Below are 13,682 nucleotides of genomic sequence, written 5' to 3'. Positions count from 1 at the left end.
TTTTTTTTCAAATATTCATTTTATTTGTTACTAACTATGAGTCTATTAAAAGCCTATGATTATGATTTATCCTTTCCTTTGTTTGTTCATTGAAGTTTGTATTTTACAGAACAGAATTAGAATTGATCATTGTTGAGCTTAAATGGAGAAAACAGCCGCTGCCTCAGACATATATTCCAAAACCCCAGAGGCTCGGTATAAGTGCAGCTAAGTGCAGCAATATTACAAACTACTTACTATTAAAATGCAGTTACTCTCCTAAGTGCTCATAAGATCTGGTGGCAGCTTTAATGAAGCTGCTTAAGAAGATTTTTCTTTTTTATATATTTATAACAACAATTTAACTTAGACAACTTAGACATGACTGAAGGCTTATAAGTTAAAAATGTCCTAATGGATATTTGTAATCTCTCTGTGTCTTCTTGTGTATATATTTTTTAAGTTTTACTTTACTTGGGCTTCTCTGCTTAAAATTTCAGCTTTACAGTGAAATAAATTGCATTACTTATAGTGGATTGGAGCATATTTACCAATTATACACTGTAAACAGTTGTGTTTTTCGGTTGCTTTGAACACGCTGTGCATTGTCTTGCTGTCAGTTCCATCTCTCTGATTCTTGTCATTAGTTGTCTGGGTAACGAAGGCTTGTGGCAGTCTGTTGCTATGTTATTAAATAGAGAGCTGTTTGTATCAGACAGTGGAGATTGTCAGAGAACTGGAAGGGAGAGAAAGGAAGCCAGTTGGTAAGTGGGAACTCTTGGATTGTGAAGGGGGTCATTTTCTGTGGTGTTTCTGCCACTGATTAGAAAGCGAACACTCGCACAACAAATGAGAAAATTGTATGCTGTAGCCATGGCAACACAAAAAATGCAAGCGTGCCTTAACCCTTAGATGATCCTGGGGTTTTTGTGTCATTGCATTTTTTATTTTCATGCTATTTTGGCTTTGCTGAATTAGTATGGCTCATATTTGCCAGAGGATATTCATTTTTAAAAAATGTTATTATAAAATTGTCATCCCAGTTCCTTAAATTAGCTGAAAAATCCTAAGCGATGCAAAAACCTCCACATTTTATCCTAAGGCCAAAAAATGCCCCATTGAAAATCTTTGAAAATGCATTTTTTTTATCACACATTTATCATGACATCAACTAATTCATTCTTTTAAGATAACCTAACCCTCAGTTTTTAGTTTTTATATTTGTCTCCCAGGTGGCGCTTCTTTTTGTCATCCAAGGCATGTACCAAAATTTTACATTTTTCTGTTTTCTGCTAAAATGATAAATGCGCGAAGCTATTGATGTTGGATAATTGTGTGAGTGTGTGTGTGCATGTGTGTGATGTTCACCTTCAAGTCTTTTCTCTTAGAAGGCCACACTCTGTGTTATAAAGTAATTCAGTAATAATAAACGATGAGTAACCTTTCAGATCTTCAAAGATATCTCAGCAGCAAATAAAATAAAACAATAATTGGAATTTAATGTGGCTCTTCCTCAGGTAGACTATGCAGTTGCACTGCATTGTTAGAAGTACAGGCGTTTTGGAGATGCAAGACTTTACAGCACACAGGAGGCGATTTATGAGTGTAAAGATGGCGCCTCATCCTCCTCTGAGGACTCACCTGAAGGTGAGAGAAGAGAGGAGATGGTTGAAGTCACAGGGTGAACTTCTCTATAGACTTGTAGTCAAGACCGCCTAATCCGAGACCAAGACGAGACCAAGACCAAGACCGAGACAAAAAAGTCTTTAAACTGCAGCCAGATGCTGCTTCGTTTATGGGTGTCAGGTATATTTATGTGTCTTTGCTTTCGCACAGCCCTCCTCACCGCTGTCTACTGTCTCACTCACTTACTGAGAGGACAGACGCATGCTCCACTTGACTGTCGCGTTTCTCACCCTCTCGGTTTTTCACATAATGATATTATCCTATATCCTCGCATGTGATTGGCCACAATATGGAGGGATTGTAGCATAGCTGAGCCACTGTGTGACAGCTGAGCAGCGAAAGGAAATTAAGTGAGGGTAGAAATGACTGAAAGATTAATTGGCTCTGTTTTGAGTTTTGTTCAAAAAAGAATGACTTCATATAGAAAAAAATATATCACATATGCAGGACACCTTAAGCTAGTTTTTTAATTAACCAGCAAGGCAGAACAAAGTCAGGGCTGTATCAAGACACAGGGACTAAACCCCAATTCAACCAGACCCAGAACTGATCTGGAATTAAAACAGGACTACAACAGTTCAAAATCAGGAGTACTTGGGACTTAACCAAGACAGACTATAAAAACTAGATGATAGTAGCACTAAAAATCATCATAGACCTGCACTACACTTATTTTTTAATTCTACCAAAGTCCACTATTTAGATTCAGAAAAGTTTATGTAATTATTTAGCCTTGTTGTGCAAACAAGCCTGCATAACTTAATAAATATAGAATTTGAAAAGTAACAAATGGTATCTAAAAAGTTACATTAGGCACTAGATACATGTTCTGATGAGTTTTGATCCCGGGACATACACACCCTGCCACTGCTGCTGATGGATGAAATCTTGCAGCAAATTGTGGCCATCACAAACCTGCATGGGAAACACTTAGTGGCTTATGGACACAGAGGAACTGCAGGCTTATGTAGGGATGCTTGTCACAAACCGGATCACACGGCCATGGCAAAAACCTGGATTGTCCAAAATCTATTTATTTTAAATAAATAAAACCAAAAAAAGAAACCTTATACAAACCATGGCGTGTGTAGTCAGTACAATCAGTGGTGTAGATGAGTGCATGGTTGGAAGGATTGTGTATGCAAAGTTTGTTTGTTTGCAAAACCAAACCAAATGCAAGCAAAATCCAGAGGGATGTCTCAGGGGAAAACGCCACCCAGCAACTGAGCTCTGAAAGCTTTTATAGAGCACTGGCACACCGGGCCCAGGTGTTGGTAGTGTCATTAATTGGGAGTGAACCGCTCCATCCCTCCAATGCCTGCAAACGAGACATGCCACACAAAGAGGCCAAAAGGACGGCAGGGTGGAGTGGGTCATCACAGTGCTCATTTTGGACAGTTTTTGCAGGTCAAAAAATTAATTAATTAATTCAAATCTGTTGGGTGGTGCTATGATGAGCCCCTCTCATCAGCAAATGTAAGGGCAGTGATTTTTGCACGGACAAAAAAAGAAGAGCTGGCAGCACCATGTGGGAAGCTTAGATTCAAAGACCTCAGTCTGTACATTTGCAAACTGTGCTCTAGCTCAGCTGGAGTCCCTCTTCTTTATACAGCTATAATCCAAAGGCTATAATTAATATTTTATATTTATATTTCAAGCTGAAGCAGTTTTAAAAGACTGTCATTTAAAGTATTACTATACAGTACTTTTACAGCCGTTGGTGTTGGGTTGAGTTTTTGTAAATATCGGACACTGTAGAAAAAAATAAGAATGCATTCAAATCAGTGTTGCTGCCAATCGTTGATGCCGGGCCTAATAAAAAGAATAAAAGAATAGTCAAACACTCCTTGAAATAAAGTTTTTAGACATTATTTGTTGTTGTGTTTTTCTATAAAAAAACAGTGGAGATATCTAAACATAATGGCATTTAAAGAGTGAAAAAATAAGGAGTTAAAATAAAAAGAACTAAAATTAATTTTCAATTCATCATTCAAATTTGAAAAATAATATTACTATGTAATAGTTTTACACCTGTTTTGGGAAGAATCTAATGTCTTCGCAGGACAGATGACATTAAGTACTAGGTTGTCCCATGCCCTGCTGTCCCATGTTCCTGGAGAGATGGACCAACAGTTTTGAATGTACAGCAAATAGTATAAAAGTATAAAAATGTTATAGAATACAATAGCCCTTTGTTGTTATTCTACATGTACAATTAAATTATATTTCGTTTTGTTTTTTATTTAGTTTTTTTAGAATAGAATATATAGCCATTTCAAACTGTTCCATACTTGGTCTAAACAGCAATAGTCTTAGTCCTCTGGCACCTGGGGCTCACTTTGAACGGTGGTTTAGTGAGATAGACTGTCATTGTCTATGCTTTTACATATTGTGATAGGTGTCATCTTAGCAAAGCTTCAACTTAAGAGGTCTTATCAGGTTTCTGCACCAGTTACACTGCTCCCGGCAGCCCCACACCCTCCACCCCACCATTAATCACTCATTGTTATAGTTGTGAGATGGTTTTCGTGAGTCTGTGTGCTATCTCGTGTTAGAATATTTTTACCAGGTCTTTTGTTAAGTAAATTATTAAATGAATGAATGAATTAGCCCACCTACTCCCGTAAAGCCTGTTCCCACTGCACTTTGAATGAAGAACAAGATAAATAACCTGCCATCTGTTGTTGGATTGAAGTTCTCAAACTTTTCATGCTGAATGTAACTTGAGAAACGCACAATTACGCCACCTTTTGAGGGATGAAACAAATCAATATGTCGGGTTCAGCTACACTATATAGTAAATACTGTATGTGTGCTTACTGGTAGATTTGTAACTTACTTGCGAGTGAGTTGTCAGTTTGTTCATATAGGGCAAACAGTATTATGCAGCAATGGTAATGAATGGCAGGTTTTCTCCATGTTTCCTGTCTATTTTATTTTCTTACACATTTAGATTCAAACCAGTCTCTGGTTATCACCCTACATGTGACATTAGTTGTCAGTTTTGATTGGCTGTTTAATTTTTTATCAACATCCAATACACATCTGTACACATCCAATCAGGAAGATTCATGTTATTTAACATTCTGATCTTGTGTGTCATTTGGAACCAGGCTGACTTGCTGCTGTAGCTTTTATTTTGCCTGGATTTTATATGATGAATAACATCTACAGTTGAACTAGGCCATTAATGTAGAACTACTAAAAATCTCAAACCTAACACAGTCTGTTCCTTATGTTCATTTATGTAGAATTTGTTGTTCTCTTCTATATACAGTTGTACAGCTGTAGGGTTTTTGGGAGCTGAACATTGTTTAGAAGAGAGATGTTTCGTGTTTTTGTGTGTTTCTGCTACTGAATTGTTTCCTGACATACTTTTAAGTGTCCTAGTGGCCCTGTGGTGCTACGATTATAGCAGACAAATGGACACAGTAAGAGTGGTGAGGAAATTTAAAACGAACCAGCCTCAGTCAGACCAACAAGGTTAATATCATTAAAGCTTTGTTAATTAAATGACTAAATTGCTCTGCTCTTGTTGGCTGCTTAAAAAGAGGATATTTCCATGGGTGTTGTTCTGAAAGTATGCTTTACAGCATCTGCTGGTCAGAGGCTCAATGCTGTGTGTAGCTTTGTCATCTTCATAGCGTTGATTTTGCAAAACACAAGTCTTTAAGACGTCTAACATTGAGAGGCAAGTTATTGTGAGCAGTTCAACATTCGAGTGCCACTCAAAGGTTAGGCAGTTTACCGGAACATAAGTCAACCTAACGCATATATATTAATGTAATGTCGAACTTCAGAGGCAAGTTTTAACTGAATTCTAAGGAAAACCTGGTCCAGACAAGGTTGGGCTGACCCCTGTTAACATGGTGAATGTGCTAAGTAAGTAAAAGAGCCAGCCTCATGACACAAGGTTCAACATGCCTTGATAATACAGCCTTCTGGGTGGAATAGATTTGCTTTTCCCATCATAACTCTCCATTAATTTGATTTTTTTTTTTTACACTCTTACAGATCATGTTAATTTTGAGTTTTGCTGCATGCAGCAGTTTAGATCAAAGTAGGCTCAGATAACCTCGTGCAAAGCTGTGAATGAGAGGGAAGTAAATGCCAATCCTCCTAGCAATATAGGTCACTGACAAACAGAGCATCAACCTTTCTTTAATTTTCCACATCAAATCTTATTTTCTTGCACAATTTATATTCAACAAGGTCACATTTTGCTATTTATCGTGCTGTTTATTTTAATCTTTGTGTACAACGCTTTGCGACTACCTGTCTATGAAAAGCGCTTAATAAATAAACTTTACTTACTTACAATCATTTGTGACACATTTGACTACTTCCACAGAAAGCTGTTGATCCTCTGCTACATTTTTGGTTACAAGAAAATACATCAAATCATTTTCGCAGTTAGGGATAAATGTACTGCCCCATAGCAAAATAAAAAATTGATTTTTCCATTTTATAATTTCCTCCGGAGTCATTGTCTTGATTTTTACTAATCAAAACCATACTAGAATGTTAATACTTGTGTGGTTATGATCTCAAAAGACACACCCTTTCGATTAACAGCCTATGTTGTTAAATGGAGTACATTAGCAGATGTCTAGTTCTGGATGGTAGCTGTAAATCACAACTTGCATTTAGCAGGTCAGACAGTCTTATCCCCTTAGGCCTGTGTACCCATCACCTAAGCCCACTGGCTGTCATAAAGTGCATTAACATTGATTATATGAAAAACAACACTGTTTAATCTCAAGTGTCTGTGTAATAAATAAAAACGCTGAAGGAAAAAAGCTGGTGAGACAGTTTGGAGATTAAAAGTCAAAATGGATACAGTTGTATTAAACCTGATATTGGTAGTTTATTTGGGGGTATTGATATGCTGTTACAGCAGGCACTTTCAATTGGACGACAAACAAGTAAATGAAATTAAATGCTGCCTCTTCAATATCCAATATTCTAACCCACCTCCTGTCTCCCAAACCTCCTTTCTGTTCTCAGTTAATATCTTCTCTCCCCAGCTGGCCTTTCCCACAGGCAAACAGTATCCTTACAATGTGTCACCCTTGGCATACATACCCTCCGGTTATTGAGCAAAAAGCAAACCACGCTCTACACATGATTGATGAGGAAATGGGATTCTAATTCAGTTATTGAGCCGTCACCCTGCGGCCATATGTGCACATCAACCTTCCTTATTCGGAAACCTTCCTTATTGTGACCAATGTTTAACTTGAAGACAGTTTTTTTCCCCCGGCTGGCGGATCTCAGATTCCTTTTTTTTAGCATTTTTCTTTCCCACCTTTTAAAAAAAAAAAAGAAAAAGAAAAAAAAAGAAAAGAAAACAGTTTTGGTTTTATTTGTTATTGAAGAAAATATCCATTGTGACATGACAAAGCTTCAGTACACTGGATTCCTGCACAGAATCATTCAGTTATGTTTAGTGCAGTTCTAATGCAGAATGCTTTTTCTTCCTGCTCTCTGCATTGCTTACATTTCTTGCAGTTGTCATTGTGTTTTTCTGTTGAAAATAACAGACCGGTCATGAGCAGTTATGGCTGAATTATTTTAACAGCACAAGTCTTTACCTGTACTACTAATGAGACACTCTGTCTTGAGAGAATCCTCCATTCACTGCACCAGAATAATTCTTATGCTGGTTCTGACTTCAGAACATTGTAATCCTGTTGTTGCTCTGTCTTTCAGTACATTACTACAGCACAACTAGCCCCTATATATCTTCAAAGGGTCACACTGGAATCCTTTATCTTGTGCAAAATCCTAAGATACTTAATCCCTTCTCTGCCCCTTAGTTCTCTGCACGTGTCAGACCTCCAACTCTAAACCCAGGTATGGAATTTGCAGTCCTCAGGCAGAGGTTTGTTAGGTAACCTGCACACCAGCCTGTGGCCAGAGGTTTCAGACCTTAGATTTTGGCGTGGTTCCCCAGCAGAGATCTGCACTGCATTATACCAAGAACTCATTGCGTCAGTAAATGGCAATGTGTGAATGAAACTGTTAGAAACATTAACATAAATGTGACCCGTGTCTGAATTTTAAAATGCTGTCACTTCAACAGATTGATACTGCTTTCAACGTTACTTATGCCGTGACTGAAAAGGCTTAAGAAATGGTCAATGTTTTCTTGTGGCACTTGTTTGGGTTTTCTCAATAAATGTGAAGCATCATTATTAAAGGTAGAATTATTTTTACTTTGTGATTCAGTCTATACAAAATGGAGTTCTGGGGACACGCATGCCGTAGGTGGGACTATCAGAAAAGGTGGCTTGGAGTACTCTGCTGGTGTTTCTTTTTCTTTTGTTTCTTTTTCCTCTAATGCTGCATTACTTTTACGTTGGAAGTCAGGTATGCGTTCCAATAGTAGTAGTCAAGAACGCAAGAAAAGACAGGCTTTGTTTTGCGCCCTTGGAAGGTAGAGCCATTTATCCATCACTAGCAATATTACTATAATGTTAGGGTTTTCGCACTTACAAACACCAATGCAGCACATTTATAGATGGAGCGTGTTAGTACTTTGTTTATGACTTATTTACAGAGTCACAAATACACAACAGTAGTAGTACAGATTGCAGGTTTTACTTCTCAGTTTCTGCCATCTTGAATTGCAAAGTCAGGGTTTGCGGGGCTTTTTTGAATTTGAAACTTCAAACTCAGAATCAAGGGTTTCTGGCTTCCCACTTCAAATGGAATGCAGCATAAAACACATTGGTGCCACTAACTGGTGTGATCCTATAGATAAATGTAGCTAAATGGTCTTTCTCTCTCTCCCTTTTTTTCTTTTTTTCAACGTATGTGTAGCTGTTTTATGGTCTATTGTCAATTAAGCTTAAATGTAAAATGTTTTGGTAATCCTAACTAGGGATTAGACCGACTATAATTTTGTACTATACTCTCTAGCTAATGTTGTGAAAAATCAGTCAAGTGAAAATATCATTCTGTCCAAGATTAGATGGAATAACTAAAGTCTGTTTGTTTCTCTTCTATTCTCAGGGTAAGATGGTGAAAGGAATGGGAGGAGCCATGGATTTGGTGGCAAGCGCTGGAACTAAGGTGGTGGTCACCATGGAGCATTCAGCTAAGGTGTGTAAACATGTAGTTGGGTCAATATGCTCGCTGTGTCACGCAGTGATTTTTAAGTCAAATCGTGTGTCGTGTGACACAATCTTTGTGGTTTGTCAGCCGCCTGTGCACCTCTAGATTTGTGTAACTTGGCGTGTTGCGTTTTGGCAGTAGGAGCTGGATTGAAGACACGAGTGTATGATCGTGACACTTTTTACCGCCAATTTAAGCTCAGCGATATACAGATATACAGAGGGAGAACAGTTTAACAGTTTAAAAACTTGCAAACCCCCCCCCCTTGACTTCTGGTTTTGACTTATTTTCCTCCTATATCAGCGCTTATGTGGCGATATTGTCCGAGTGGCGACACCTATCATTCAGGAGAATACTGCAGTGGCTTAAAGTGACTGTGAGACGAGGTTGCGGAGGTGATAGAAGCGACCATTGAGGCCTTAAGGGTGTGTTAGCATGAACTCTTATTGTGGTTTTTCTAGCTAACATTGCCTTTACGAGTCACTCAAGAGACTTGTTTCCTTTCTGTGAGTGAAATTAAATTAACAGCGTCCTTTTCCCGTGTTTATATCTTCACCAGCGTTACTTGTATCTGCTTCCTACAGTAATGAATGTGAGTGCTAGGGCTGATTAAGGATAATTCTGCTAATGGATTGCTTAATATCCTTTTACTAGAGAGGCTTGGCTCATTCTAGTGAGGCACACAATCCACCTCCTGTTTGCTCATCTTCAGTTAATTTAAATACAAGTCTAGAATTGGGCTTAGTGTTTTGAGACGAGCTGATAGTTAGACCGGGACTGCAGCAAGAGATGACTAATCCCACAGGGGTTCTGACACTTGCAGTACGCAATCCAGCTGAATTGGTTTACTTTTAGAAAGTCCAAACCAATGTGATGCAAGGGCAATGTAACATTCTGCATTTACAAAAGCATGCTGTTTTTTGCTAATGGGACTCTGTCTGGCGCCCAGCTAAAGTCCAGATGGTGCAGCAGGTGAGCATAAATTTACTGCCCTGAAGGCTGCTTTCATTCATGATGGGGAAGGGGAGTGGGAGAGTGAGAGAGGGTGTGTGATGTATGCCTCTTAGACATCGTTGGAGGCTTCTCTCTCTCTTTCTCTCTCTCTCTCCCTCTCTCCTTCTTTCTTTCTCTCTCCCTCCTTTTCCTTGAAGATGTCTGATGGAGAAACTGAGGCGCACACACTGTATTTGTGCTGGATGTCCTTTAGGATCAATATACATACCCAGCTGAAACACTGAATATACACATATATGTACAACATAAAAGATCCCTTCCAAAAACATCCAGATACTAAATGAAGGCAATGATGTTGTCCTGTTCTTTTTAGGGAGGAAAACACAAGATACTGGACAAGTGCAGCCTGCCTTTGACAGGGAAACAATGTGTGGATCGGATCATCACAGAAAAGGTGCACTTTTATCTTTTTGTTTCTATATGTACATAATAGATGCAGATGTGCCTCCATGGATGCAAATGTGAATAGTGGATGGATAGATGAATGGATGATTGAGCTGTTCGTCATAAACTTCGACTGCTTACTAAGGTTTGCTACATAGACGGTGCAAGTGAGTAAGCTATGACTGAACAGGACTCCTGGCCTAGAAAGGATTTACATGGGGGACATGAGAGTGTTTTGTAGAACTAGTTTTTTAGTATATCTTCTAAAAATTGGGGTTTTGGAATATACTGCATTATATGAATTAGATACCTGTGATTTGAATTTATTTTAATGTTAATAGAATAATGTAAAATTCATTTTTTAATGCCACAGAATGGTCAACCCACAAAAATCCATCTAAATCCCCTGCTCGACTGCAGCTGAACACAGATTTATTTCAGAATCTATTTGTTAGATGATGTCATGAGGTACAACTGTAAACGCCACGCTTGTTACTCAGAGTAAAAAGGAGGTCCACCTCTACTGATGTCAAATACAATGTCTGACTGAACAGAAATGTACTATGTGTAAATAGTGTTGCAGACACAGGTTGGAATCACATTTTGTGTCATTAGCAATAATGAAAAAAATAATAATGCACAAAAGTCCACAAAGCACACGTAAACTAGAAGATCTTCTCCCAGGAGAAGCTGAATGTTGATGAAATTTAACTATTCACCATTGATAAGTGATTATCATTTTGGCAGGCAGTGATTTCAATTCCTTTTCTACCACAGCTAATTAGTATTAGTAACAACGAGGGGTACACAGAAGTCCTTAACCAATAAAACACAAGTGCCTACACTGTGCGTTACATCACACTAACACACACACACTAACTAATACCAAAGGACTAAAGCTGTGCCACAAAGCACAAGCTGTATGCGTTGCATGAGCTTGGAAAATGTGCTTAACATAAAAACAAGAAAACACAAATGTTACCCAAAACCTATTTTTTAAAAAAATTAAATTATACTGTTATATATTAGGCCTATAAGAAACTGAATCCACACTTTATACCCAAAATTGAGCTGGCACACTAGACTCCAGTGAGAAGTCAAAAATGAATCAAGCATAACATTAACCGCTAAAACTTTTTTTTTCTTTTCAGTAAATTGTTGTAATTTGGCATATCAATCAAAAAATAATTATGTGCTTTACTGTTTTTTGTAAGCTTTTTGTAAAACAGTAAATTAGAAAGTTCATGGATAAAAATAATACTAATCTTTTAGCATTAAAGATATCATTAACTTTTACAGAATCATAAAAAAGGATTTGGGTAATTACCTTCCTGTTAATTTAGGGCAGCTGTGGCATAAACCTTACGTTTGGTGGTAGTTTAATGAATTTGTTAAGCACAAGAACACAATTCAAAAATGAGCAAACAGAAGCAGCAGATACATTGTTATGATAAAAGAGAGTGGAAATTGAATTTGTTCATTTAACCCTAATTCAGTCTATTGATTTTCATAAGCAATCATGTGATTTTTTTTATTTATTTATTTTTTTAAACATTTAATTTGTTATGGTTTTATCATTTTCATTCTTGGGCTTGGGTTTCCCTTTAAATTCAATTAATCTTTAATTAATCTTCATCCTTGTCTGTTAATGTTTGATGCAGCTGAATATTTTGCACCCTGTCTTATGCTTAAAGGGTGGCACACAGTCAGAACAAAGACATCTGGTTCTTGTCCGTAGGCTCTTCAGGTTCCACTGACAGACTCATGCACCAAAGAAACTATTGGTCTCTACAACTGATGGTGGAAGCCATTGAGCTGCATCAGCAGCCTTTTATTGCAACAGGCTGAGACAGAAGCATTAGTTTTTAGCATGCCCATCGATCTGTCGGTCAGCGTTACTCTCCTTAGCATTATGTTTCAAAAACATTTGGAGGGAATTTCTTTAATTTTGGCACAATTGTTCACATGGACTAAGATGTGAAATGATTTTAAATTGCGAGGTCAAAGGTTAAGTTAATTTCTCAATTAATATGCTAATTATGCCAAATTACACACAGTGTCTAATAGGATAAGATGATGTTGTCATGGAATTTCACATTCAAAAGATCAAAGGTTAACTTCATTGTGCCACTGTCATTTTCTGGAATATTTTCTTGGGTAGATTTCAAACTTCCATTAGAGCTGAGGTATAAGTCTCTGAGCTTTCTTTTGAGTGTGTTGGTTCTTACGTTATTATGTTAATTATAGTTTATGTTCTCTGGTGTGTGCGTGATGAAAGGATTTGAAAACGTTTGCTTATCTGATAGAGATATCACAGAATTTAGGAACGGATGACAGTTCAAAGGAATGTAAAAAGGAGAAAGGAAGTGGCATAAATGCTGAGTAGGAAAAAGGTCTGTGGCAGTTGAGGAAGAAAAGCACAGTGAGGGATTCCAGTAAGTAGAAGAGCTTGGTGTTGATGCAGTTTGTGTCCTCATGTACTCCGGTCAGTTCCGTGTTACCCTCTGGTGGTTACTGCCTTTAGAGGTTGTTCATTGAAAACATGACCTGTCAGGGGCAAAGTCAGACAGTGTGTCCGTGCTTCCACCCCCAGTTCTTTTCTGCTCGACTGGCTGCTGTTGTGATTGCACAACATTTCTCAGCAAGCAGATTTCTGTCAACATTTATAAAGGTTAAAGCTCTTTGTATTGCCCCACTAGCCCTGGTACCACCTCCTTCTTTTCATCCTCCTCATTTTAACTTATGCCGCTCTCTCTTTCACTCTGTACATAAGTACTCTTGTATTATATTCTCAGAAATAGAATGAAAGAAAACAATATATGGTGGCATTCATCCATTCCTCTTAGCAAAATTGCAGCCAGTGCTCAACTTCCTTCCTATTTGACACACATATATCAGCACATTTATATACGTCATTGTCTTTTTTGAGACGGAAGAAAATAAAATCAGTCTGGCTTGTTTGAGTTCACATTGATAAGATCAGACTAGAGTAGATGAGGTGTGTAACTTCATGTTATAGATTTCTACAAGCCTCATCTCTAGATTTCATGGAACATTTTGGCCATGCTGAAACTATGAAAGCAAAGTTTATATATAATTTTCCTTTTTTATGTTTTATGGACCAAATAATACCAAAGTAACTCAACTTTCCTTATGCCTACATGCTAACAGATTGTGAGAGGGTGAGATTAGTGATGATGTGAGGATGGAGGTGCTGCAACTACCAAATGAACATCAGTCTTAAGTGACCTTAAAATGTGACAGACTGCACCTTAAAATGTGTCCCACATTGCAAGGTGTGGTATTTGTACATCTTGAAGGATGTCTATACTAGAGATGGCACGATACCACTTTTTTATGTCCGATACCGATATCATAAATTTGGATATCAGCTGATACCGATAGGAATCCGATATAGTGTGTTTTTTAATCAATAAAACTGTTTTTTTAATATCTTGCTGCTTTTTGTATAAGTTCATACTCAAGTTAAAAAAAAAAAA

At 37.7% G+C, this 13,682-nt stretch overlaps 1 protein-coding gene across 1 annotated transcript in view; it reads left to right on the top strand.

Annotated features, from left to right (window-relative positions):
- Nucleotides 1-13,682, top strand: part of oxct1a (3-oxoacid CoA transferase 1a) — a 53,699-nt gene that overhangs the window by 30,128 nt on the left and 9,889 nt on the right. The window contains exons 14-15 of the mRNA XM_005741704.2: nt 8,683-8,772; nt 10,112-10,192. Of these exons, the coding sequence (XP_005741761.1) occupies nt 8,683-8,772; nt 10,112-10,192 (171 nt within the window). The remainder of the gene's footprint in view (nt 1-8,682; nt 8,773-10,111; nt 10,193-13,682) is intronic.

The sequence above is a fragment of the Pundamilia nyererei genome, unplaced genomic scaffold (assembly GCF_000239375.1).
Source record: "Pundamilia nyererei isolate P.nyererei 1_Seehausen unplaced genomic scaffold, PunNye1.0 scaffold00113, whole genome shotgun sequence".
Lineage (NCBI taxonomy): Eukaryota > Metazoa > Chordata > Actinopteri > Cichliformes > Cichlidae > Pundamilia > Pundamilia nyererei.
This window is presented reverse-complemented; position numbering and strand designations above follow the sequence as displayed.